General features: G+C 40.8%; 1 protein-coding gene across 4 annotated transcripts; it reads left to right on the top strand.

Annotated features, from left to right (window-relative positions):
• The first annotated feature begins 2,314 nt into the window (after positions 1-2,314).
• On the top strand, positions 2,315-22,862 carry zgc:63972 (protein CutA homolog). 4 transcript variants are annotated; one of them, XM_020466069.2, is made up of 7 exons: positions 2,329-2,481; positions 2,636-2,800; positions 6,269-6,417; positions 15,036-15,095; positions 22,095-22,140; positions 22,249-22,298; positions 22,459-22,862. In XM_020466069.2, exons 2-7 carry the CDS (start codon positions 2,720-2,722, stop codon positions 22,559-22,561), a joined length of 489 nt encoding a protein of 162 aa, XP_020321658.1. In that variant the 5' UTR covers positions 2,329-2,481; positions 2,636-2,719; the 3' UTR covers positions 22,562-22,862. The 4 variants fall into 4 exon arrangements, with proteins under 4 accessions (XP_020321659.1, XP_020321660.1, XP_020321658.1 ...); XM_020466071.2 differs by lacking the exon at positions 2,636-2,800 and having other exon boundaries at positions 2,321-2,481; XM_031809400.1 differs by having other exon boundaries at positions 2,330-2,800.
• The last annotated feature ends 349 nt before the right edge of the window (positions 22,863-23,211 follow it).

The following is a 23,211-nucleotide window of genomic DNA, read 5'->3' as shown; positions in this document are numbered from 1 at the left end:
GGGAAGTAAATTGGTTGGTTCTGGGGGCTGTGGCCCTGGTGGCGACCAATGCTGTGAACTCTTTGATCTGCACCGTTGCAGGATGAGACAGCTAGACAGCCACACACATGCATGCAGGTACACACACACCCATACCAACACACACACACACACACATAAAGTGGAGGGGTCATGGGTGGGGAGGGAGATTGAATTGGACGGATGAGTCACACTATTTTCATTCTTGGAACAAGCCTGTTTCGTTACAGTACTGGTTATTGCCTATCATGACATGGGGATTGAGCAAGTGCCCTGAATTATTGATTTTCACATTGAAGGCAAGATTATGAAGGAGAAGATATGTGAAGCTACACCCCCATCTTGTGGCGGCCATGCAATATGGCACCACAGGTTTGACAGGCTTTTATTGAGAGATGTGTCCTTAAACTGAAGCAGAAGTCAGTTGACTGTCTACTACCAACAACAGCTCAACCATGTCACAATCATGGAGCTGTTTATCCTTTTATTTATCATCTTCTCAGATCTTCGTGGGCTATAATCAGCCTTGTCTCATGGTAGTAAGTTGGTGGTCTGTTGATATTCTCTCAGTGGTGTGGGGGCTGTGTTTTGGCAAAGTGGGTGGGGTTATATCCTGCCTGGTTGGCCCTGTCCGGGGGTACCCTCGGTGTCTGAGGCCTACCTGGCCTGATGATTCCTGGCTGTCCCCGGTCGACTGGCTATGAAAAGCCAACTGACATTTACTCCTGAGGTGCTGACCTGTTGCACACTCTACAACCACTGTGATTATTATTTGACCCTGCTGGTCATCTATGAACATTTGAACATCTTGAAGAGCAATTGAGCCTTAACGGCCATGTACTCTTATCTCCACCCGGAACAGCCAGAAGAGGACTGGCCACCCCTCAGAGCCTGGTTCCTCTTCCTAGGTTTCTGACTTTGTACTCACTGTGCTTCTACATCTGCATTGCTTGCTGTTTTGGGGTTTAAACCTCTTAAGGATTAGCACTTTTTTTTCAATTGTCGCCTAAAATGACATACCCAAATCTAACTGCCTGTAGGTCAGGCCCTGAAGCAAGGATATGCATATTCTTGGTACCATTTGATAGGAAACAGTTTGAGGTTTATGTAAATATGAAAGGAATGTAGTAGAATATGACACAATAGATCTGGTAAAAGATAATACAAAGAAGAAAACAACCATTCTTTTGTATTTTTTTTTGTACCATCATCTTTGAAATGCAAGAGAAAGGCCATAATGTATTATTCCAGCCCAGTTGCAATATAGATTTTGGCCACTAGATGGCATCAGTGTATGTGCAACGTTTTAGACTAATCCAATGAACCATTTAATTTCTGTTCAAAATGTTGTATCAAGACTACCCAAATGCCTAATTTGAATACCTAATACCTACCCAAATACCTAATACCTACCTTAAATACCTAATACCTACCTAATTTGTTTATGAACTTTTCATGTTCAAAATTGTGCACTCTCCTCAAACAATAGCATGGTATTATTTCACTGTAAACAGTTACTGTAAATTGGACAGTGCAGTTAGATGAACAACAATTTAAGCTCTCTGCCAATATCAGATATGTCTATGTCTTGGGAAATGTTCTTGTTACTTACAATCTCGTGCTAATCGCATTAGCCTACATTAGCTCAACCGTCCCGTGAAAGGGAACCCGAATACGTTTTTAAGACTGGGTTTCTGTTTAGCACTTTGTGACATCTACTGATGTAAAAAGTGCTTCATAAATAAATTGTATTTTATTTTGTCAAAGTCCACCACTATGTCCTCTGTGGGTGTGCCCTTATAGGAGGAAGTATGTTGCTGTATTCAAATGATCTACCCTTGTCCCAAACTGGGTGAAGCCAGGGTAGAGAATCTGAAAGAAGCCAGTGTCTTGATTAATGTAGGAAGATGTCTGATGCCTATGATAAAGAAAACCAAGTTCCTCAAATGATCTATATCTTCGCAGTGTGGGATTAGGTTGTGGCAATATTTTTAGGACATGTCATTGTCTTTGTTTTTCATAACATATTTATATATTTTATAATTATGAATTGCGTGTTCAATAAACTCAACCTTTATTGTGTTGTTGATGCCATGACCCTGATGTTGGTTTGCAGGTAAATGGAGCTGTTTCCTTGTGCATATATTTGGCAGATTTACTCAATTGTACCTGTCAAACAAGCGGGCCTACAATATAGGCTTGCCCACAAAAATTCAACCATTTATATTCATAATCTGCGCACAACATACTTCCCACTCTCTATTCACTATCTCGCATCCAGTGAAAAGCGCTTGTTTATGACAGCGCAAAAACTGTTTATGACAGGGTTTTGGGTAGCGACCTAGGGCGAAACCGGTGTTTGGTTGGACGCTGTTGTATCAGGAAGTGTCAAACATCCAATGACAAGCGGATTCTTGTTTCCACTGCGCTGATCCACCGATATATGGTTTATCCAGCAGAAAAGTGAGTAAGGTTCACTTTTGCAGATTTTAAACATTCAAAATAGACTATTATTCACCAGAAATTACTCACGGACTATGAAGTGAGAACTTTATTGGTAGGTGAGGGTAAGCACATAGCTGCCTAGAAGTTAGTAGCCTACTCTCCCCTTCTCCAGGACAAATTGAGCGCACAAGGTGCCTCTGTTCTCGAACTCACTCTCTACCGGACCTGACAGTTTGAAGAACTCGGTCAGAGTAAAATGGACTGGCTGTACCCACGATTTCACAAGGAGTCCCTAGCTCAAATTCTCTGTCGTTTGGGATTGTTCGTGATCTGTATGGTAAGTTCATTATTTTGTTGAATAAAATGCTCTGTATCCAGCAGGTGGCAAATTATTTTCGCGCTGGATACAGTTTTGTAGTAATAAGTAACACATTAGCTATATAAAATCAGTTAAATTATATGGGGCAACCCTCACCAAATAGGCCTAGTCACATATTTATTTAATTAGCCTAGGTGAAATGCGTCTGTTTAATTATAAAACATTTTGGCGGATGTTTTGGACGGGGAGGGGGGGGGGGGGGGCACTTTAATATTGATTGAAATGCCAATCATTCCATCTCATACCATGCCGCTTGCAATGAAGCAGGGACAGGAGCTGAAGAGAGAGAGAGAGAGAGAGAGCGGATTATAAATTGGCCGCTATCTGTTCCAACTAACCATTCAGCTGTGGCAGTGCAATGATAAGAGGATAGAGGACAGAGAGAGTCACCAAGCTGTATCCTGGACACAGCATTCCAGCATTCTGAGAGGACAGTTATATGGATAATACCTGGCTTTGTTCGCTACCAATGAATGACCGTCAGGGTCAGGACCGTGTCCTAACTCCTTTCACCACTTGTCCTGATGTGACCTCAACTCAGAGATGTGATATGTGAAATATGTCCCTATAAACACTGATGGAGGGTTAGGTTTTGTTCAGCTCACTAATGGTTAAGATTAGGAGTTGCGGTAGGGTACTGTATCTAATACTAGATCTGTGACTAAGGGCAACATGGTTGCCTGAGGTATTCTGTATAAGGTATTCTGAGTAAATAAATGTTAAATAAAAAATATGTTAAAGTATTATGTTTGTTATGTCATCATCATTACTACCACCTCAAGGTGCACTGTAAAACATTTCCTGTCGTTTTTCAAGGAAATTACAGGCAGTACAGTAGCCAGAAGGTTGCTGTAAATGTACAGTAAATTACTGTACAGTAAATTACCATAGATTTACAGGACTTTTACTGTAACACAAATTTACAGCATAGTCCTGGAACACCTGACTACAGTAACATGCTGTATTTCTAGAATTTACAGTACATTACTGGAAGCAGAGTGGTTAGTAAACTGTTGCAGATGTGCAGTATTTCTGTTACATGTATTTGAAATAGGTATTTCAATACTTCCAATACTTATTTTGTCATTAGTATGTCACTGGCCTAAAATACATTTTGGTCATTTAGCAGACACTCTTGTCCAGGGCAACTTCCAGTCAGTGCATTCATCTAAGGGTGCTAAAGAAAACGCATGTCATAGTCATAGCAAGTAAAACAAATCTGTATCCGTTACTGGGAATGTTGTTTTAGTTAAGGATACATTGGTCTTCAAAATATCCTGTATTTGTAATAACATACCTTTTGGATGTATCTTTGCCCATCTCTGGCTAGTGCAAAGTACGTTATTGTAATATTCACATGAACTTGCCACCAGCTTCCTGTAGGTAACTGTAAAATGCAGAGCAATGACTGACATAGTACAAAACTGTGAAATGAGCCTACTATAATGTAAGAAAATAAATGCTACTGTAATCATGTTGGTATTTTACGGTAATCACATGGGATGAGTGCAAGCAGGTTGGCTGCTAGGTATTTGTATATTACAGCATATTTATGAATATTTGGTGTTTAATAACTTTAAGTTGATATCTAAACAAAGGCTTGCAAACTGGCAAAACAAATCAAAAGGACACTGCTTAACCTTCCTGCTGTGTTCTGGTCGAATTGGACCAATTTACAAGTTTTCTCTCTGAAAAATGTAGTTCATTTAATCTGATTGTCATAAGGTTCCATGACTTTGTCCACGTTTATTTTTTATTTATTTTACTAGGCAAGTCAGTTAAGAACAAATTCTTATTTTCAATGACGGTCTAGGAACTGTGGGTTAACTGCTTGTTCAGGGTCAGAACGACAGATTTAGTACCTTGTCAGCTTGGGGATTTGAACTTGCAACCTTTCGATTACTAGTCCAATGCTCTAACCACTAGGCTACCCTGCTGCCCCATAGGGCATCTGAACACACAAAATACATTGTGATGCTTTTCATAAGATTTTGGGTGTTTTATTTAACTTTTGTACACCTGTGGTGTACAAAAATGACCGGTCATTAGAAATGAATGGGTGAGACTACAATTAGTGTCTAAAATTGAGTTCAGGCACATGCCCATTCATCAGATGGGCACACTTCATCTCCCAGACACCCACATGCATGTCTGTTTGAGCGCACACACACACACCTCACTCTCCTTCTTGGCTTCCATGGCAACCCCAACAGGAACCTTTCCCCAATATAATCTTTCCCTACGGGAACCACACCTGTTGGCATTCTCACAAACAATTGCAACATTGTTTCAATAATATATATAACTTTTCTCGCAACTCTGATATATACAGTTTTTTTGAGGCCTTGCTCACAATTCATTCTGTGGCAGCACATGACCAAACGATATACTGAATGTGAGGTTCTTGATCATATCTTTGATCGTGACACTGGTAAGGAGGAGAGAGTCCTTGTTAAACTTTGACACAAAGTAGTCTGTGATAAATAGCACAATATGTTTCATTTGTTCAAGTCAAAATAATCCATACATTATGCTTTTTTTAAACTCAAAAACGAGTTGTATGAGCTCAGGTCAATGAGGCCTACAGGCCATAAACTGCAAATAGAAATTCAGAACTTGTAATGTTCACAAGAACATAAATTGATAAAAAGATGTAACACAACATTAGGTGATAATATATGTATTATTATGGATTTATAATCTGCTATAATGGGGTGGTCATTTTGGACCAGGAACACAACAGGAGGGTTAATATTCAACCATTATAGGTTTAAGACCCACTGTCACTGTGATCTTTACCCAATATACTGTACTTTAAATCAGTTCAATTGGTACAGAATTCTCACTAACGGGTGCAACAAACATAGCCACTTAAAATATGTTAATGAGCCAGCTATTCTTTCCTCTCCCACAACATTTTTCCACAATGCTCCATCCTTTACGAAACACTGCAGTAAATATATAGCAAAACAGTAATACAGTACTTTATTGTTAAATTGTATTGTAATACAATTGCAGCAATTGCTAACAGTGAATATGTAATTGTATATTACAGTATACCAATTAATATTTACTGTTATATATCGCTTGCACTTGTAGAGGCCTTAACAAAAGTTTCTAAACTGGCACTGACTACAGGGCGAAATAGATAATGCTCGCTAATGGGTGCAATCCTCAAAATATGATAATGAGCCTGAGATTATTTTGCCCCACAACATTTTCCCACAATGCACCATAATTCACAGTATGCTGCTGTAATTCTAAATCAGTGTAGCGGAACAGCACGGGTACTGTAATTTAGAATTACATTACCTCACAGTGAAATTTTGCTGTAAATTTACAGGAATTTGTTACTGTGTGGGTGACATCTTGCGATTGTATTAAAGTGAATTGTATTGCTGTTCTCCCTTCCATCCTCTTCTCCAGGGAATGGTGTTGACCATGTCCATGTATCCCATGCTGAGGGCCCTGTGTGTCCAGCTCCATTCTGCCTTCACGGGGAGCTACGTACCTGGACACCACTCGGTCCTCCTCATCAACTGCCCCAATGAACAGGCAGCCAAGGACATAGGCAGGTAGGCTACCGAACAGTCAGCCTGGTCTCATAGACGAGACATAATATAGTAAATGTAAAAGCAGGGTACTCAAATTAGTATGATATGTTACGTTTGGTATGGTTACATAAGACAGATGGTTACTTTAAAGAGTTTAACCCATCTCTGAAACTTAACCCTAACCCCTAGCCTAGCTAACGTTAGCAAGCTAGCTAACATTAGCACCCACATAGCAATCGTAACATATCCTACGTTTTGCATATTCTTTACATATTGTACATTTTCAAATTTGTAACATATAATACAAATTGTAATTTGTAGCACATCTTACGAAATGGGTGATGGACATCCACATATTAATACATACCATAACAATCGTAACACATCATACTAAACTGAGTTTCTCGGATTTAGATACAGAATTATACAAAATGCTCTGAGACCAGGTTGGGACAGCATACCATTACCACAACAGAATACTAGTCTCCAGTGTTGTTGTACTCAAGACCAGTCTCGGTATAGAGCCCAGAGTTTTTCCTGGTGAGGACACTTGGCCAGGAAAAAACTCCTGGCCCTATTAATATCACCCATGTGATATATCTAACTACTAACTAGAATATATGCTCAGTAATTAGTATTTCCACAATGCGTCAGTTCTCTCCTATTTGTAGATGAAAAATTACTAATAATAATAAATAAATACTTATTTGGAGCATTCCGGAATACTGAGTGATGTTATGTTCACTTCAGACCTAAGCTCTTGTTATTGCTTTCTCTTTCTGCATTTATAGGAAATAAGTGAGTAAGCTGTGAAAGCCATAAGCCAGTGGAGTACTACTGTGAGTGCAGCTTCCTCTCTCCCTGCGTCTGTGGTGCATGTAGATGAGCTATTCTCTGTTTACCGTGTGCCTGCCTGGAGAGAACACTGAGTAGCTTTCAAACAGGCCACGATCTTCTGCCAAAATGTGAATGGCCATCCTCCATCCTGTCTTCACAGGTTAGAGCAGTCAAATCAAGTTAAAAAAAAACAATTTTTTGTTGTTGTCATATGCTTCGTCAAACAACTGGTGTAGACTAACAGAGAAAAGCCTATTTATACAAGCCCTTCTAACAATGCAGAGAGAAAAAAATTATAACACAAGGAATAAATATACAATAAGTAACAATAACTTGGCTATATACATGGGGTAACAGCCGAGTCGATTTACAGGGGTATGAGGTAATTGAGGTAGATATGTACATATACAGTGCCTTGTAAAAGTATTCATCCCCCTTGGCGTTTTTCCTATTTTGTTGCATTACAACCTGTAATTTAAATTGATTTTATTTGGATTTAATGTAATGGACATACACTAAATAGTCCAAATTGGTGAAGTAAAAAAAATGACTTGCTTCAGAAAATCTTTTTAAAAAATTTAAAAAATGGAAAGTGGTGCATGCATATGTCTTCACCCCCTCTGCTATGAAGCCCCTAAATACGATCTGGTGCAGCCAATTACCTTCAGAAGTCACATAATTAGTTTAAAAAAGTCCACCTGTGTGCAATCTAAGTGGCACATGATCTGTCACATGATCTCAGTATATATACACCTGTCCTGAAAGGCCCCAGTGCCTGCAACACCTCTAAACAAGGGGCACCACCAAGCAAGCAGCACCATGAAGACCAGGGAGCTCTCCAAACAGGTCAGGGACAAAGTTGTGGAGAAGTACAGATCAGGGTTGGGTTATAAAGAAATATCAGAAACTTTGAACATCCCACGGAGCACCATTAAATCCATTATTAAAAACCTGAAAGAATATGGCACCACAACAAACCTGCTAAGAAAGGGCCGCCCACCAAAACTCACAGACCAGACGAGGAGTGCATCAATCAGAGAGGCAACAAAGAGCAAAGATAACCCTGAAGGAGATGCAAAGCTCCACAGCGGAGATTGGAGTATCTGTCCATAGGACCACTTTAAGCCATACATTCTACAGATCTGGGCTTTACGGAAGTGTGGCCAGACAAAAATAAGCAAACATGTTTGGTGTTCGCCAAAAGGCATGTGGGAGACTCCCCAAGCAATATGGAAGAAAGTACTCTGGTCAGATGAGACTCAAATTGAGTTTTTTGGCCATCAAGGAAAACACTATGTCTGGCGCAAACCCAACACCCTTCATCACCCTGAGAACACCATCCCAGGGACCGGGAAACTGGACAGAATTTAAGGAATGATGGATGGCACTAAATACAGGGATATCCTTGAGGGAAACCTGTTTCAGTCTTCCAGAGATTTGAGACTGGGACGGAGGTTCACCTTCCAGACAATGACCCTAAGCATACTGCTAAAGCAACACTCGAGTGGTTTACATCTTGGAATGGCCTTGTCTTGGAATGGCCTAGTCAAAGCCTGGACCTCAATCCAATTCAGAATCTGTGGTATGACTTAAAGATTGCTGTACACCAGTGGAACCCATCCAACTTGAAGGAGCTGGAGAAGTTTTGCCTTGAAGAATGGGCAAAAATCCCAGTGGCTAGATGTGCCAAGCTTATAGAGACATACCCCAAGAGACTTGCAGCTGTAATTGCTGCAAAAGGTGGCTCTACAAAGTATTGACTTTGGGGAGGGTCAAGATGCCCTCAATTCACTTTTTCAGCCAGTCAAGGTGCCCTCAATGGTGCAGCTGTAGAACTTTTTGAGAATCTGAGAGCCCATGCCGAATCTTTTTAGGATCCTGAGGGGGAAGAGGCGTTGTCGTTCCTTCTTCACGACTGTGTTGGTGTGTGTGGTCCATGATAATTCCTTAGTAGACACCGAGGAACTTGAATCTCTCGATCTGCCCCACTGCTGCCCTGTCGAAGTGGATGGAGGCATGCTCTGCCCTCCATTTCCTGTAGTCCACGATCAGCTACTTTGTCATACTGACATTGAGGGAGAGGTTGTTCTCCTGTCACCACACTGCCAGGTCACTGACCTCCTCCCTATAGGCTATCTCAATGTCGTCGGTGATCAGGCCAACCACTGTCGTGTCGTTTGCAAACTTAATGATGGTGTTCGAGTTGTGCATGGCCATGCAGTCATGAGTGAACAGGGAGTACAGGATGGGATTAAACACGCACCCCTGAGGGACCACCGTGTTGAATGTCAGTGTGACGGATGTGTTGTTGCTTACCCTTACCACCTGGGGGTGGCCCATCAGGAAGTCCAGGATTCAGCTGCAGATGGAAGTGTTCAGTCCCAGGGTCCTGAGCTTAATGATGAGCTTGGAGGGCACTATGGAGTTGTCCAGGTGGGAGAGGGCAGTGTGGAGCAGACCTGGGATAACTATAGTTTTAAATATGCTTTGTGGAAAGTAACTATTTTTTGGCAGAACAAATAGTTACATTGGAGGTGACAACTATTTAAATACAGATCTGAAAAAATGTATATGTTTAACTATTTAAATACAGATCTCAGAAAGTGTCTACTTTTCAGATTTGCTGCCTTCAACTAATGTCAGGGCTGCAACTGGGGCTGCATGTTCCAGATAGAAATATAATGACTAGAGCACACACAATGTCCTACAATATTTCAATCTATCGGAGAGCAGATCATATTTTATCTAAATCAAATCAAGCTTTATTTATAAATCACATTTCAGACATGGAATGCAAAGCAATGTGCTTTACAGGGAAAAAAAACAACAAATAAAAAAAATTGAAAATAATGCTGAAATATTTACTACACAACATACACTATATATACCACGGTAAGTGGACACCCCTTCAAATGAGTGGATTCAGCTATTTCAGCCACACCCGTTGCTGTTAGTTGTTTAAAATTGAGCACACAGCCATGCAATATCCATAGTGAAACATTGGCTGTAGAATGGCCTTACTGAAGAGCTAAGTGACTTTCAACGTGGCACCGTCATAGGATGCCACCTTTCCAACAATTTATCACATTTCTGCCCGTCTAGAGCTTCTCTGGTCAACTGTAAGTGCTGTTATTGTGAAGTGGAAACGTCTAGGAGCAACAACAACTCAGCCACACAAGCTCACAGAATGGGACCGCAGGGTGCTGAAGTGTGTATAGCGCATAAAAATTGTCTGGCAGTCAGATGGACTAATCTGGGTTTGGCGGATGCAAAGAAAATGTTACCTGCACCAATGCATTGTGCCAAATGTATAGTTTGGTGGAGGAGGAATGATGGTCTGGGGCTGTTTTTCATGTTTCTGGCTAACCCCTTAATTCCAGTGAAGGGACACCTTAATGCTACAGCATACAATGACATTCTATATGCTTCTGTGCTTCCAACATTGGATCTACAGTTTGGGGAAGGCCCTTTCTTGTTTCATTGTGACAATGCCCCCCGTGCACAAAGCGAGGTCCATACAGAAATGGTTTGTTGAGATCGGTGTTTAATAACTTGACCTGCCTGCACAGATCCCTAACCTCAACCCAATCGACACCTTTGGGATGAATTGGAACGCCGACTGCGAGCCAGGCCTCATCGCCCAACATCAGTGCCCGACTTCACTAATGCTCTTGTGCCTGAATGGAAGCAAGTCCCTGCAGCAAGTCCCTGCTGTTATAGCAGCAAAGGGAGGACGAACTCCATTTTAATGCCAATGATTTTGGAATTACATGTTCGAAGAGCAGGTGTCCACGTACTTTTGGTCATGAGTGTACGTAATGTGCATTCAGAAAGTATTCAGAACCCTTCACTTTTTCCACATTGTGTTACGTTGCAGCCTTATTCTAAAATGGAATAAATTGTTATATTTCCTCATCAATCTACACACAATAACCCATAATGCCGAAGCAAAATAATTTTTTTTTAATGCAAAAATATCACATTTACATAAGTATTCAGACCCTTTGCTCTGTACTTTGTTGAAGCACATTTGGCAACAATTACAGACTTGAGTCTTCTTGGGTATGACGCTAGAAGCTTGGCACACCTGTATTCTTCTCTGCAGATCCTCTCAAGCTCTGTCAGGTTGGATGGGGAGCATTGCTGCACAGCTATTTTCACGTCTCTCCAGAGATGTTCCATCTGTTTCAAGTTCGTGCTTAGGCTGGGCCACTCAACGACATTCAGAGACCTGTCCCGGAACTACTCCTGCATTGTCTTGGCTGTGTGCTTAGGGTCGTTGTCCTGTTGGAAGGTGAACCTTTGCCACAGTCTAAGGTCCTGATCGCTCTGGAGCAGGTTCATCTTTCCATCGATCCTGACTTGTCTCCCAGTCACTGCTGCTGAAAAACATTCCAACAGCATGATGCTGCCACCACCATGCTTCACCGTAGGCATTCAAGCCAAGGAGTACTATCTTGCTTTCATCAGACCAGAAAATCTTGCTTCTCATGGTCTGAGAGTTCTTTAGGTGCCTTTTGGCAAACTCCAAGTTGGCTGTCATGTGCTTTTTACTGAGGAGTGGCTTCCATCTGGCTACTCTACCATAAAGGTCTTATTGGTGGAGTACTGCAGAGATGGTTGTCCTTCTGAAAGGTTCTCCCATCTCCACAGACGAACTCTGGAGCTCTGTCAGATTGACCATTGGGTTCTTCGTCACCTCCCTGACCAAGGCCCTTCTCCCCCGATTGCTATGTTTGCCGGGCGGCCAGCTCTAGGAAGAGTCTTAGTGGTTCCAAACTTCTTCCATTTAAGAATGACCTTTAATGCTGCAGAACATTTTTTGTACCCTTCCCCAGATCTGTTCCTCGACACAATCCTGTCTCGAAGATCTACAGACAATTCCTTCGACCTCATGGCTTGGTTTTTGCTCTGACATGCACTGTCAACTGTGGTACCTTATATAGACAGGTGTATGCCTTTCTAAATCATGTCCAATATATTTAATTTACCAAAAGTAGACTCCAACCAAGCTGGAGAAACAGACACCTCACAAGTCCTCAACTGGCAGCTTCATTAAATAGTGCCCGCAAAACAGCAGTCTCAAAGTCAACAGTGAAGAGGCGACTCCGCGATGCTCTAGGCAGAGTTGCAAAGAAAAAAGTACATATCTCAGACTGGCCAATAAAAATAAAATATTAAGATGGGCAAAATAACACAGACACTGGCTAGAGGAACTCTGCCTAGAAGGCCAGCATCCCAGTCGCCTCTTCACTGTTGACTTTGAGACTGGTGTTTTGGGTACTATTTAATGAAGCTGCCAGTTGAGGACTTGTGAGGCATATGTTTCTCAAACTAGACACTCCAATATACCTGTCCTCTTGCTCAGTTGTGCACCGGGGCCTACCACTCCTCATTCTATTCTGGTTAGAGCCCGTTTGCGCTGTTCTGTGAAGGGAGTAGTACACAGCGTTGTACAAGAGCTTCAGTTTCTTGACAATTTCTCGCATGGAATAGCCTTCATTTCTCATAATATGAACAGACTGACGAGTTTCAGAAGAAAGTTCTTTGTTTCTGGACATTTTGAGCCTGTAATCGAACCCACTAATGCTGATGCTCCAGATACTCAACTAGTCTAAAGAAGGCCAGTTTTATTGCTTCTTTAATTAGCACTACAGTTTTCAGCTGTGCTAACATAATTGCAAAAGGGTTTTCTAATGATCAATTTGTCTTTTAAAATCATACATTTTGATTAGCTAACACATCGTGCCATTGGAACACAGGAGTGATGGTTGCTGATAATGGGCCTCTGTACGCCTATGTAGATATTCCATTTAAAAATCTTCCGTTTCCATCTACAATTGTCATTTACGACATTAACAATGTCTTCACTATATTTCTGGTCAATTTGATGTTATTTTAAAGGAACAAAAACAAGGACAATTCTAAGTGACCCCAAAGTTTTGACAGGAAGTGTACATGTAAATGAATCAATACATTGTAGTATGGTAACATGAATAAGTATATTTCAAGCTAGAATCCAACAGCTGGAAATAATCCTGGAACCCCTGTGGTTAGGGTGAATCCTGTCTCTGTTAAAAAGTGCTGGTTTCTTCCACAGCAAATCAAGCAAGTTGTCACACAAAGTTGCAAAGTTTCTTCAGGTACTTGTTGATGAGTCGGCTGAAATGTTCCGAACCCCTTCGGTATCACGGGAGGGGAACAGAGATTATTATTATATTCCCTGTGTTAGCGAGCATGTTTAAAACATGTTTGTTGTCCTCCCTCAGATCACCTAAAACGAAGGTCGTTAAACCTATGTGAGTGACGATGATCTCAATGTTAGAGTAGTTGGCCAGAACCGTGGGCAGGAGGGAGTTGATGTCATGGACACAGGCTCCTTGTTGACAGTGGACCTTGGTCGGTTCACAGATCATAGGCAGGCCAAAATCTCTCACCATGATGTTGGTCGTGATGGAATCCGATGGGGAAGCATCCTGTTGAACTGTGGTTGCCATGGCCGTGAGGGAGGTGCCACTGGGCGGCCGCCGGCTGTTGGTAAACATCCAGGATCCGTGCTGACTCCCGGGGCTGGTAGGTCCGGCACCAAGGGGGGCAAACCAGTTTGATAACTGGATTGTATCTTCTTGGATAGATGAAGGGTGCCCAGACTGCCTCCCCAATCTCTTACGCCTTGTGAGTGTCCAGTCTCCCATGGGCCACGGAGTTGAGTTTAACGTCTGTCTGTTGGATTGGGACAGATGACGTCTGTTTCTATATGAATATTATTTTCATTTCCATTCTCCTGAACATACCCCAGGTGTAGATAATCAAGTATACCCAAGCAACCAACCAATGATATTGTGTACAGATAAGTAGAAATAAAACAAATTAACACTGACATATAGACACAGGAACAGTGTTAAATTAATACACTGCTTAGTCTAAAGCCGTATTCAAATATTTCCCACCGTGCCTTGCCTTTCGGTTACTGTATTTGTTATGGGTTCATCCATTTTCTGTCCGATTGATTTCACGGATCTCTCAAGTGAGGTCCAAAGTGAATAAAATACAAAATAGATATATGTTTCCTAAGGCCTTATTTTGAGGACCTAGTTTTACCCTAATACAGGGACCTGAAACTCATGCACATTTTCTGCCCAGTTCTGGTGTGGAGTGCAATAGGGATTGCATCACCTGTGGATCTGTTAGTGAGGTATGCGAATTGGAATGGGTCACGGGTGTCTGGGATGATGATGTTGATGTGGAGCCATGACCAGGCTGTCAAAGCATTTCATGGCTACAGACGTGAGTGCTATGAGGTAGTCATTTTAGAGTGGTTACTTTGGCATTCTTGGGATGTTGGTATGTCCATGGCTTCTGTTTGAGATATGTACGTACTGTCACTGTGGGGACGACATCGTCGATGCACTTAAGGAAGCCGGTGACTGATGTGGTCAACGCCTCAGTGTTTTTGGATGAATCTCGGAACATATTGCAGACTGTGCTATGAAACAGTCCTGTAGCTTTGCATCCACTTCATAGGGCCACGTCCGTATTGAGCGCATCACTGGTACTTCTTGTTAGAGGGCGAGGGAGTAAAGGTGATCTAGAGTTTTATCTCCTCTAGTTGCTCAGGTGGCATGTTGGTAAAAAAATTAAATATAAATGAGGTGACACAGATTTCAGTTTTTTAGTAGCATTGAGGAAATGTTCTCAATTGTTTTCAAAATTAGAAACAACATATCCTCAAAATAACCAGATCATATCCATAAGTGTTTTAATTGATCTCTCTCTCTCCTCCTTCCCACTCTCGTCCACAGAGCCCTTATGGAGAGGAGGATGGCAGCATGCATCAATATTCTGCCCAGGACTTCTACGATGTAAGTTCTGTCTGGCTAGCTGGCACGCATGCACTTCTTGAGTATGGCTACCCGTTGCTAAGGAAATCACTATTGTGGTTACTTGACTGAATGTAAATGACTCACATTACCACAAGAGAGTGAGAAAGTTTCAATCTAAAGTGTGTAAGCCTGTAAATGCATTGGCCATGAATAAGAAAGTGTGTTCTGTTCTCATAGAGGCTTGTCAATGTTTTACCAGCTACTCAAGGTGCTACTGGATTTACACCTTCAGGAAACAGAACAGCAGTGACCTGCTACTAAAATAGTTACTTATCTACAAGTTGAATGCACAATGTCATTGAGCCACCAAAAGAAGGTCAGATAAGGCCAGAGTGCAATGACTGGCATTTTATTTTACCAGGCAAGTCAGTTAAGAACAAATTCATTTTTTGAATGATGACCTAGGAACAGTGGTTTAACTGCCTTGTTCAGGGGCAGAGTGACAGATTTTTACCTTGTCAGCTCAGGGATTCAATCTTGCAACATTTCCGTTACAAGTCCAACGCTCTAACCACTAGGCTACCTGCTGGGTATCGCCATGAACTCTCCTTTAACTCAGTATTCAACTGATTGATACGTAACTATTTTAGTAGCAGGTCAGGTTGTTCTATTTCCTCAAAGTGTAACTTCAGTAACACCTCGTTGAGTGGCTGTTTAAACATTGACAAGCCTCTATGAGAACAGACCATACATTCTTATCCATGGCCTAAGATAAGAGAAAGCTAGATGGAGTAAGATATAGCAACAGCCACCAGGCCAGAAACAAGTGCCAAACCCTCAACTTAGCAGGCCATTGTGTGACTTGTGTCACTGTAGAGAAACTGTGGATAGCTGTCAGTCAAAGTGGCTGTGTCTGTTACTGAATGTCCTGCTTGACTTGAGACTAACTTTTTGTGCAACCATGAGTGAGAGTGTTTTATTTCAGTTTATCTAATGTGTTGTGTTATGAAATGACATTATCTATGACTATGGGCAAAGATGGTCTCTTGTGAAAGAGTCACGTGTGGCCTTGTGTCAGTCAGTGGTTCTCAATTCTTTCCTCAGGGACCCCCAGCTGTTCCAGATGTAATTCACTTCATTCAACGTGTCAATTAACACAATAATAACATGTGTGGAATTGTAATAATATAATATGGCTGACCAGATGTTTCTTCAAAAGGATCTAAAAATAACCTTTCAGATTATCCATAAAGGTTCTATAAAGAACTATCGTGTCTTTACTATAATTTCCCAATATAACCTTTCAGATATTTTGATATCTGATCAATAATCTTCTGATGAATGATTTATTTATTTTCCCTCACCTTAGTCTCATTCCAAACATTGTAATTTGTTGGTTATCTGCACGAATCCAGTCTTCACTATGAGTCATCCATACATCAATTGTCTTAAATAATTGATTTATTACTAACTAAGTCATTTACATAAATGCATAAACAAACAGTAAATATGGTTACATGAGATGATAGAATGTGACCTAGTGGGCTGAACCGGTATGGAGGCGTGTTAGACAAAGGGGCAATGGGGGTGTCGACTAAGAAGTCCCTACAGAGTTAATTATAACAATTAAAATGCTAATCCCTTACACATGAACGCTCACTCATTCGGGAACAATTGCAATCAATATATATATTTACGCTCAGTGTCGTCTTGATCGCTGGTGAAAAGTCTTTCTTTTGTAGAATTGTCCATCTCTCTCTCTCTGTCTTGTTTAGAGGGGATAGTTCAAAGTGACATTCGTTATAGAATAGATGTTTCGGCGGTTGTCGTTCTTCGCGTTCAATGATACCGAATTCCTAGCTGCAGACTAGTAATCAATATCAAAGACTTGTTCTTATTCTGTCGGTATCGATAGTATAAGAGTAACCACGTGGTATGGTTAAAAGATTCAGCAATGGTCTACAACCTTTGTCCTCCCCTAATGGAGAAAAACATGGTCTGCTGATAATTTCTCAAAGTTGGGTTTTATTCGGAATGGCAGAAAAGGGCTGTCCCAGGATGTCTGACCCTAACTGGGCTCAAGGGCCGGTCCTCTAATTTAGTTCAAATCCAATTGGGAATTGTAATTTTCTTCATTAAACAGTCCACAATCATATTACACCATTATACAAACAGTATCATACTCACTCGTTCATCTTATACAACAATTAGATTTAAACCTCATATCTGAGGCTATTATATAAACAGCGTTATGGTAATGTGGCCACACCGTCTCTCTTGAGCTTCCCAAGTTGTGACAAACGCACCAGTTCGTAGCTGGATTCTTCACCGATCTTTTACACTTTCTCTGGAACATGAAATTTGTTCGTACCTCAAGTTCTGTGAGGTGGAAGGATTTCCTTTGTCCTCTGAAAGTTTACCCTCTAATACTGTGTGGCCATGAGGCAGGGTCTTCTGAGGAATTTACGACCTCTGACCACAGCAGCCTAGTTGAAGGAGGAAAGGGGGGCGGCAGGGAGCGGGGGATGGGGTTGCTATACTCAGAGACCAACGTCATGACAGAACCATAAAAAAAGGGTTCTAGATAGCCCCACAAAAGGTAACCATAGTGGAACCCATTTTTGGTCCTTTTTAGAAAAAAATGTATAGTTCTTGATAGCACCAAAAAGGGTTACTCTGTGGTTACAAGCAGGGCATAACATTTACTTTTTAGTCCAGGAAGATGGCAGCCACTCAGATTTTTTTACAACCCAAAATATTTTTTCTCCCGCTAATATTACACCAATAAAACACCCCAAAATTTATGAGCACGCTTTGTAATGTTTCTAAAACAATAAATGTATTACTAGTAAGAAGTAATGTGCAATATTGTTTAATTTATTTACATTTTTGTGACCTAATTATTTTAACCAAAATATCACAGATGAGACAAGAATGTTAATCTGCCAGTGTAAGGACGGAAGGATACCGTGGTTGCATGACTAGAGACATATTTGTGCCTGTGAGATTGAGTTTGACAAGTAGAAACATTGTCTTTTCTTCCCTAGCAGTTGAAACTCAAACTTAGGGAAAAAAACGTTTAAATAGCCAAGAAACACAAGGACAAATTCTCACTTCAGTAGACGTTCACTTCAAGTAAATTAGACCAACTTTTATGCCTGTGCTCAGCGCTTCTAAAAATGAATCTTTTACTCAGCTCTTCATGTGTGCACAGCCACATGAAGCCGGAATAGGCTAAATCGGATTCATAGTTCTTTGATTTTGTGCGATTATTTAACCAGCTATGAAACAAAACGTCAAAAATAGTTTGAAAACAGCTCCTGCAGCATTTATTTTACTATTTATGATAATACTTGACTATTGTTATTAACAAATGTGAGTGGAATGCTCGCGCTGGGGGGCCCTGCCCACCCGCTAATGTGGCTGGTGAAATTAACATCTTAAAGGCACTGCATGGATATTCCGATCGCTGGATTTGCCGTGCAGCATTTACAGTGATATGATTGACCGGCTCAGTCTTATGTAGCAAAATTTGAAAGTTGATAAACTCACTTTTGAGAAAAGGGCCTTTGAATGTTTTGGTACCTCCTGGAGAGCTCTCCTTTGTCTCTCCTTTGTCTACACCCATTCAGCATTGTTCAAACTCTCTTAAGCCAGCCCCACCTATCTCTTTAAGGATTCACATGTGAGGTCATGTGCTAAACAAGAATAAGACTAAAAGTGGGATTAGCCTACAATAAGGAAAAATTCCAGGTAAACAGAAAGTGTCCAGATGAAAATATTTCAGAAATATTAGGTGACGCTAGCCCAGACACCGTTGTCTAAATTGATGGGTCATGTTAAAGAAATGCTATAACCGCCAGCCACATCCAGTGGTGGAAAAAGTACTAAATTGTCATACTTGAGTAAATGTAATGATAGAAACCTTCAAAGTAAAATACTTGATTAAAAGTATTTGGTTTTAAAAAATAAAGTATCAAAAGTATAAATAATTAAAAATTCCTTATATTAAACCAGACAGACCATTTTTTTTATTTACAGATAGACAGGGGCACACTCCAACATAATTTACAAATGAAGCATTTATGTTTAGTGTGTCTGCCAGATCAGAGGCAGTAGGGATGACCAGGGATGTTCCCTTGATAATGATATATAATAGTGAAGTAAAAGATTCCAAAAATATAAATAGCAAAGTAATGTACAGATACCCCCCAAAATACTTATAGTACTTTAAAGTATTTTCTGAGGCAACCTTTGTCAGCCTCAGAAAGCCTGGCCTCTCAACAATTTGAAATGGCATCATGTCCTTTGCAATGTAATATGAAAAGGACTGCAGTGAGGTCTTGAGCATTTTTTTGACGTGGGTCCATAAGCAGCCTGACTTTTTAAATGCGTGCTCGAGTGTCTGTGTCACAACCAGTAGCATCACTGGGTTTGTCTGCTGCATACCCACTCTGTAAACAAGGGAATAGCAAATGTATTATTATTACTAGTATTGTTACTTTATGATTATTATTCACTTACACACAGTCTATCTTCGGTGTTGCATTTGAGTATATGCAATGACCCAATGGACAATTGACATAAATACAAATGAGTCTTAAGACCGTGATAGCAATTGTAATGAGCCCAACAATTGACATAAATACAGGAGTCTTGTATAGTGTTTCTCCTGTTGGAACACTTTTACAACCAAGTCGACGTCTGCCGGATTTTAAATGAACAAAATATGTTGGCGGGTGACTAAACTACCTAACGTGTTATCGTGTGCAATGGGCGAATAGAGTCTGCAGACACACGATGCATACAGCAGCAGAACAACGTGTAGTGTTTTTACAAGAGTAAATAACACTGAAAGCTTCAGTTTACATTATTGACAAGCTATTAGCAAGTTAGACTAACCTTAAAATGTTTCCCCATTCCAAAGTCCCCACATCATGCATTGAGCTAAAAGTGAACTTACCTTGCATTCGCTATGAAGTAGTGGGTGGTGGTCACCAAGATGACTCAAAAGATTTTAAATGTTGCCCCCTTTCGCATCAATTTTTTGTTGTTGCATGTTCTGCAGACAGGGTGACCATCTTCGATTAAGTTTCCCTCAGCACTCTTATGAACCCCAAAATACGACGACACTTCAGATTTGGTCCTCTTGGAAGGCTGAAAAATCTCCCGAGCGCTGTCACCGCCATGTTTTCACACAAAACAACAAAACCCACGTTGCATGCTGCGCCTGCTTCAGACTGTTGCTAACTTTGGTTGATGCTGGACAGTATTTACAGTGAGTTTTTCAAACCGTGGTAATCAAACATGGTTTTAATTATAATTAATATTTGAAACGGTAATATTAATCGTCTGGAATTTTACCGTGGTTTATCGTGAAACCGGTAACCGTTTCATCCATACGTTACACACACTTCATACACGTAAGTTAATGTTAGCTAGCAAGCCAGCCACCACTAATGTTAAGCTAATTTAGACATGTCAAGTTAACGTTAGCTAGCTAGCTAATTTCTTTTACTTGAATCCCAGTCCATAAAGTAACGTTACCAGCAATACAAACCGATTGTCATAGACAGCTAAATAACTTCAATGTTAATCAGCAAGCAGCCATCGAAATGCAGCTGGCTGTCTAACAGCAAGCTTTAACTAGCAATACAAACCGGTTGTCATAGCTAGCTAAAGTTAACCAAATAGGTTCAATGTTAGCTAACTAACATTAGGCTATAACTAGACATGCCAAATGGCATTCTGAGAAAACATCACTAACGCTACCCACACTTCATACACGTAAATTAATCTACAATGTCTTCTTCAATTAAATTGTTTTACCTAAATTTATCATCTGATTCATTTTCATAATCAAAGTCTCAGCATTCCACGACCTTCCTCCAGAAATTAGTCCAACTTTTTCCCACTGATCTTTGTCAATAGTGCCCGATAAATTCAGGGCAGCAAAGTTATTGAGAGCAGTAGCAACATATTTGCAGTTCTCCATGGCTAACGTTATATATATATTTTTAAACTGCAGTAGAAAGCATTTTCTACGCATAACGACCAGCTAATTTTATAGACACAAGATGCTACACCGCAGACCTATCTGAAACTAATTTCTCTGAATGTCCAGCCGACTCATTATCTCAGCCAATCATGGCTAGTGGGAAGGTTCCTGACTTTTTCTTTGGCTAATCCCACAGGGCTTGTAATTTAACAACTTTATTCATATTTACAGATGACATAAGTTTGTTATCGAGAAGGCAATTCTGCCAAAAAACGCATATTGCTAAAAAAATAAAATAACGTTCAAACGTCTCTCCTGTGAAGTCATGACTTGCGACATATGGCAAGTTTCCTGAATTGGGTCATATATGTCCACTGCTGAAGTCAGTGCATTCATACTTCTTGCGCTTCGCAGCACAGAGCTGTTGTGAAGGTAGTTGTCAAGGAAGTGAGTTTGTGTTTATGCAGGATCTCCTACCTCAACTACCGTCAACCAATCATGTCAATGCGGAGCTATATGGAGCCCTCCGCATTGTTACAAAATATGAGAGGTGCATGGCGATGCGTTACAAAGCTCATTTTGGCCTTTGCGTGCCTATGGAGGCTCTGCATTTGCGTCACACCATCCATATAGCACCTCCAACCACATTTTCGGATCAAGCATGAATTGGCTCTTACCTGCCAATGTCAAAATCTACCAGCATTTGGCAGGTGGTGGATGTTAACTTCTAGGTCCTGGTTACAAGCCAAAGAACCTCTATCTGGTACTATTTAGAACCATTATATTTGAGTGTGTATTTTTTTGTATCTATTTTTTTTAATTTAACCTTTATTTAATTAGGCAAGTCAGTTAAGAACAAATTCTTCTTTACAATGACGGTCTACCCCGGCCAAATCCGGACTACACTGGGCCTATTGTGCGCCGCCCTATGGGACTCCTAATCACGGCCGGATGTGATACACTACACAGAAGTATACTTTTCACTGTGTGTGTACAATTTCCTACTGCATGTCCCAAAGTTGTTGTTTTTTGTCCCATAGGTATTACTGGAAAGGAGAGGTTCAAGATGCGACAGAAATTCTGATGGTAAGGTTATTTGGCAGAGCTTTTAAGTCTCTGGCCAGTCATTCAGAATTACGCTGTGAGTTGATACCAACTTTCCAGAGTGATAACAGGGACTTTTCTGCATTGTAGTTTGTGAAGACGAGGACCTCGAAGATCCAGAGGGTCACAGACTTTGTCAAGTAAGTTACATTTGGTTCCTTTAGAAATCATCCCAAGCAGTTACATGTCAGGTAAAGCCAAAGCATTTCTGGGTCCAGGGCAACAGTACTTCAGGTCTCAGGAAGGCAGTAGGGATGCTAATTTGCCTAATGTCTATGTTGTTCCATCCCTCCACCCCAGATCTGTCCATCCCTATGAGACTCCAGAGGTGCTGAGTTTTCCAGTTGAGGACGGGAGCCTGCCATATATGAAATGGATGGATGAGGCCGTTCCTGACGACTGACGAATGAGGGAGCATAATATCCCCAATGGTCTGTGATCTTATTGGATGTGAATCTCCAATCGGTTGATTAACAGGAGAGTTAGGCCACAGGGATTGGCTAGGAACCAGGAATCTTTGGATTAGATCGAGGGGTCCAAAGTTTAACTCATGCTTTTGAACTCTCAATCCACAGATGATAACGGATTAGCTCCCACCAGAGGGGCATACAGTGCCTTGCAAAAGTATTCATCCCCCTTGGCGTTTTTCCTATTTTGTTGCATTACAACCTGTAATTTAAACTGATTTTTATTTGGATTTCATGTAATGGACATACACAAAATAGTTAAAATTGGTGAAGTGAAATGAAAAAAAATTTAATGGTGCATGCATATTGTCACGTCCTGACCTTAGTTCCTTTTTTTAATGTCTCTATTTTAGGTTGGTCAGGGTGTGAGTTGGGTTGGGCATTCCATGTTTTGTTCTATGTTTGTATTTCTATGTGTTTGGCCTGGTATGGTTCCCAATCAGAGGCAGCTGTCAATCGTTTTCTTTGATTGAAAACCATACTTAGGCAGCCTGTTTTCACCCTTGAGTTGTGGGTAGTTGTTTTCTGTCTCTGTACCAGACAGGACTGTTTCGTTTGTTCCATTTTGTTATTTTTGTTCTAGTGT

The sequence above is a fragment of the Oncorhynchus kisutch genome, linkage group LG29 (assembly GCF_002021735.2).
Source record: "Oncorhynchus kisutch isolate 150728-3 linkage group LG29, Okis_V2, whole genome shotgun sequence".
Taxonomy (NCBI): Eukaryota; Metazoa; Chordata; class Actinopteri; order Salmoniformes; family Salmonidae; genus Oncorhynchus; species Oncorhynchus kisutch.
Note: the sequence above shows the minus strand (reverse complement) of the source record. Positions and strands in the feature narration are given on the sequence as shown.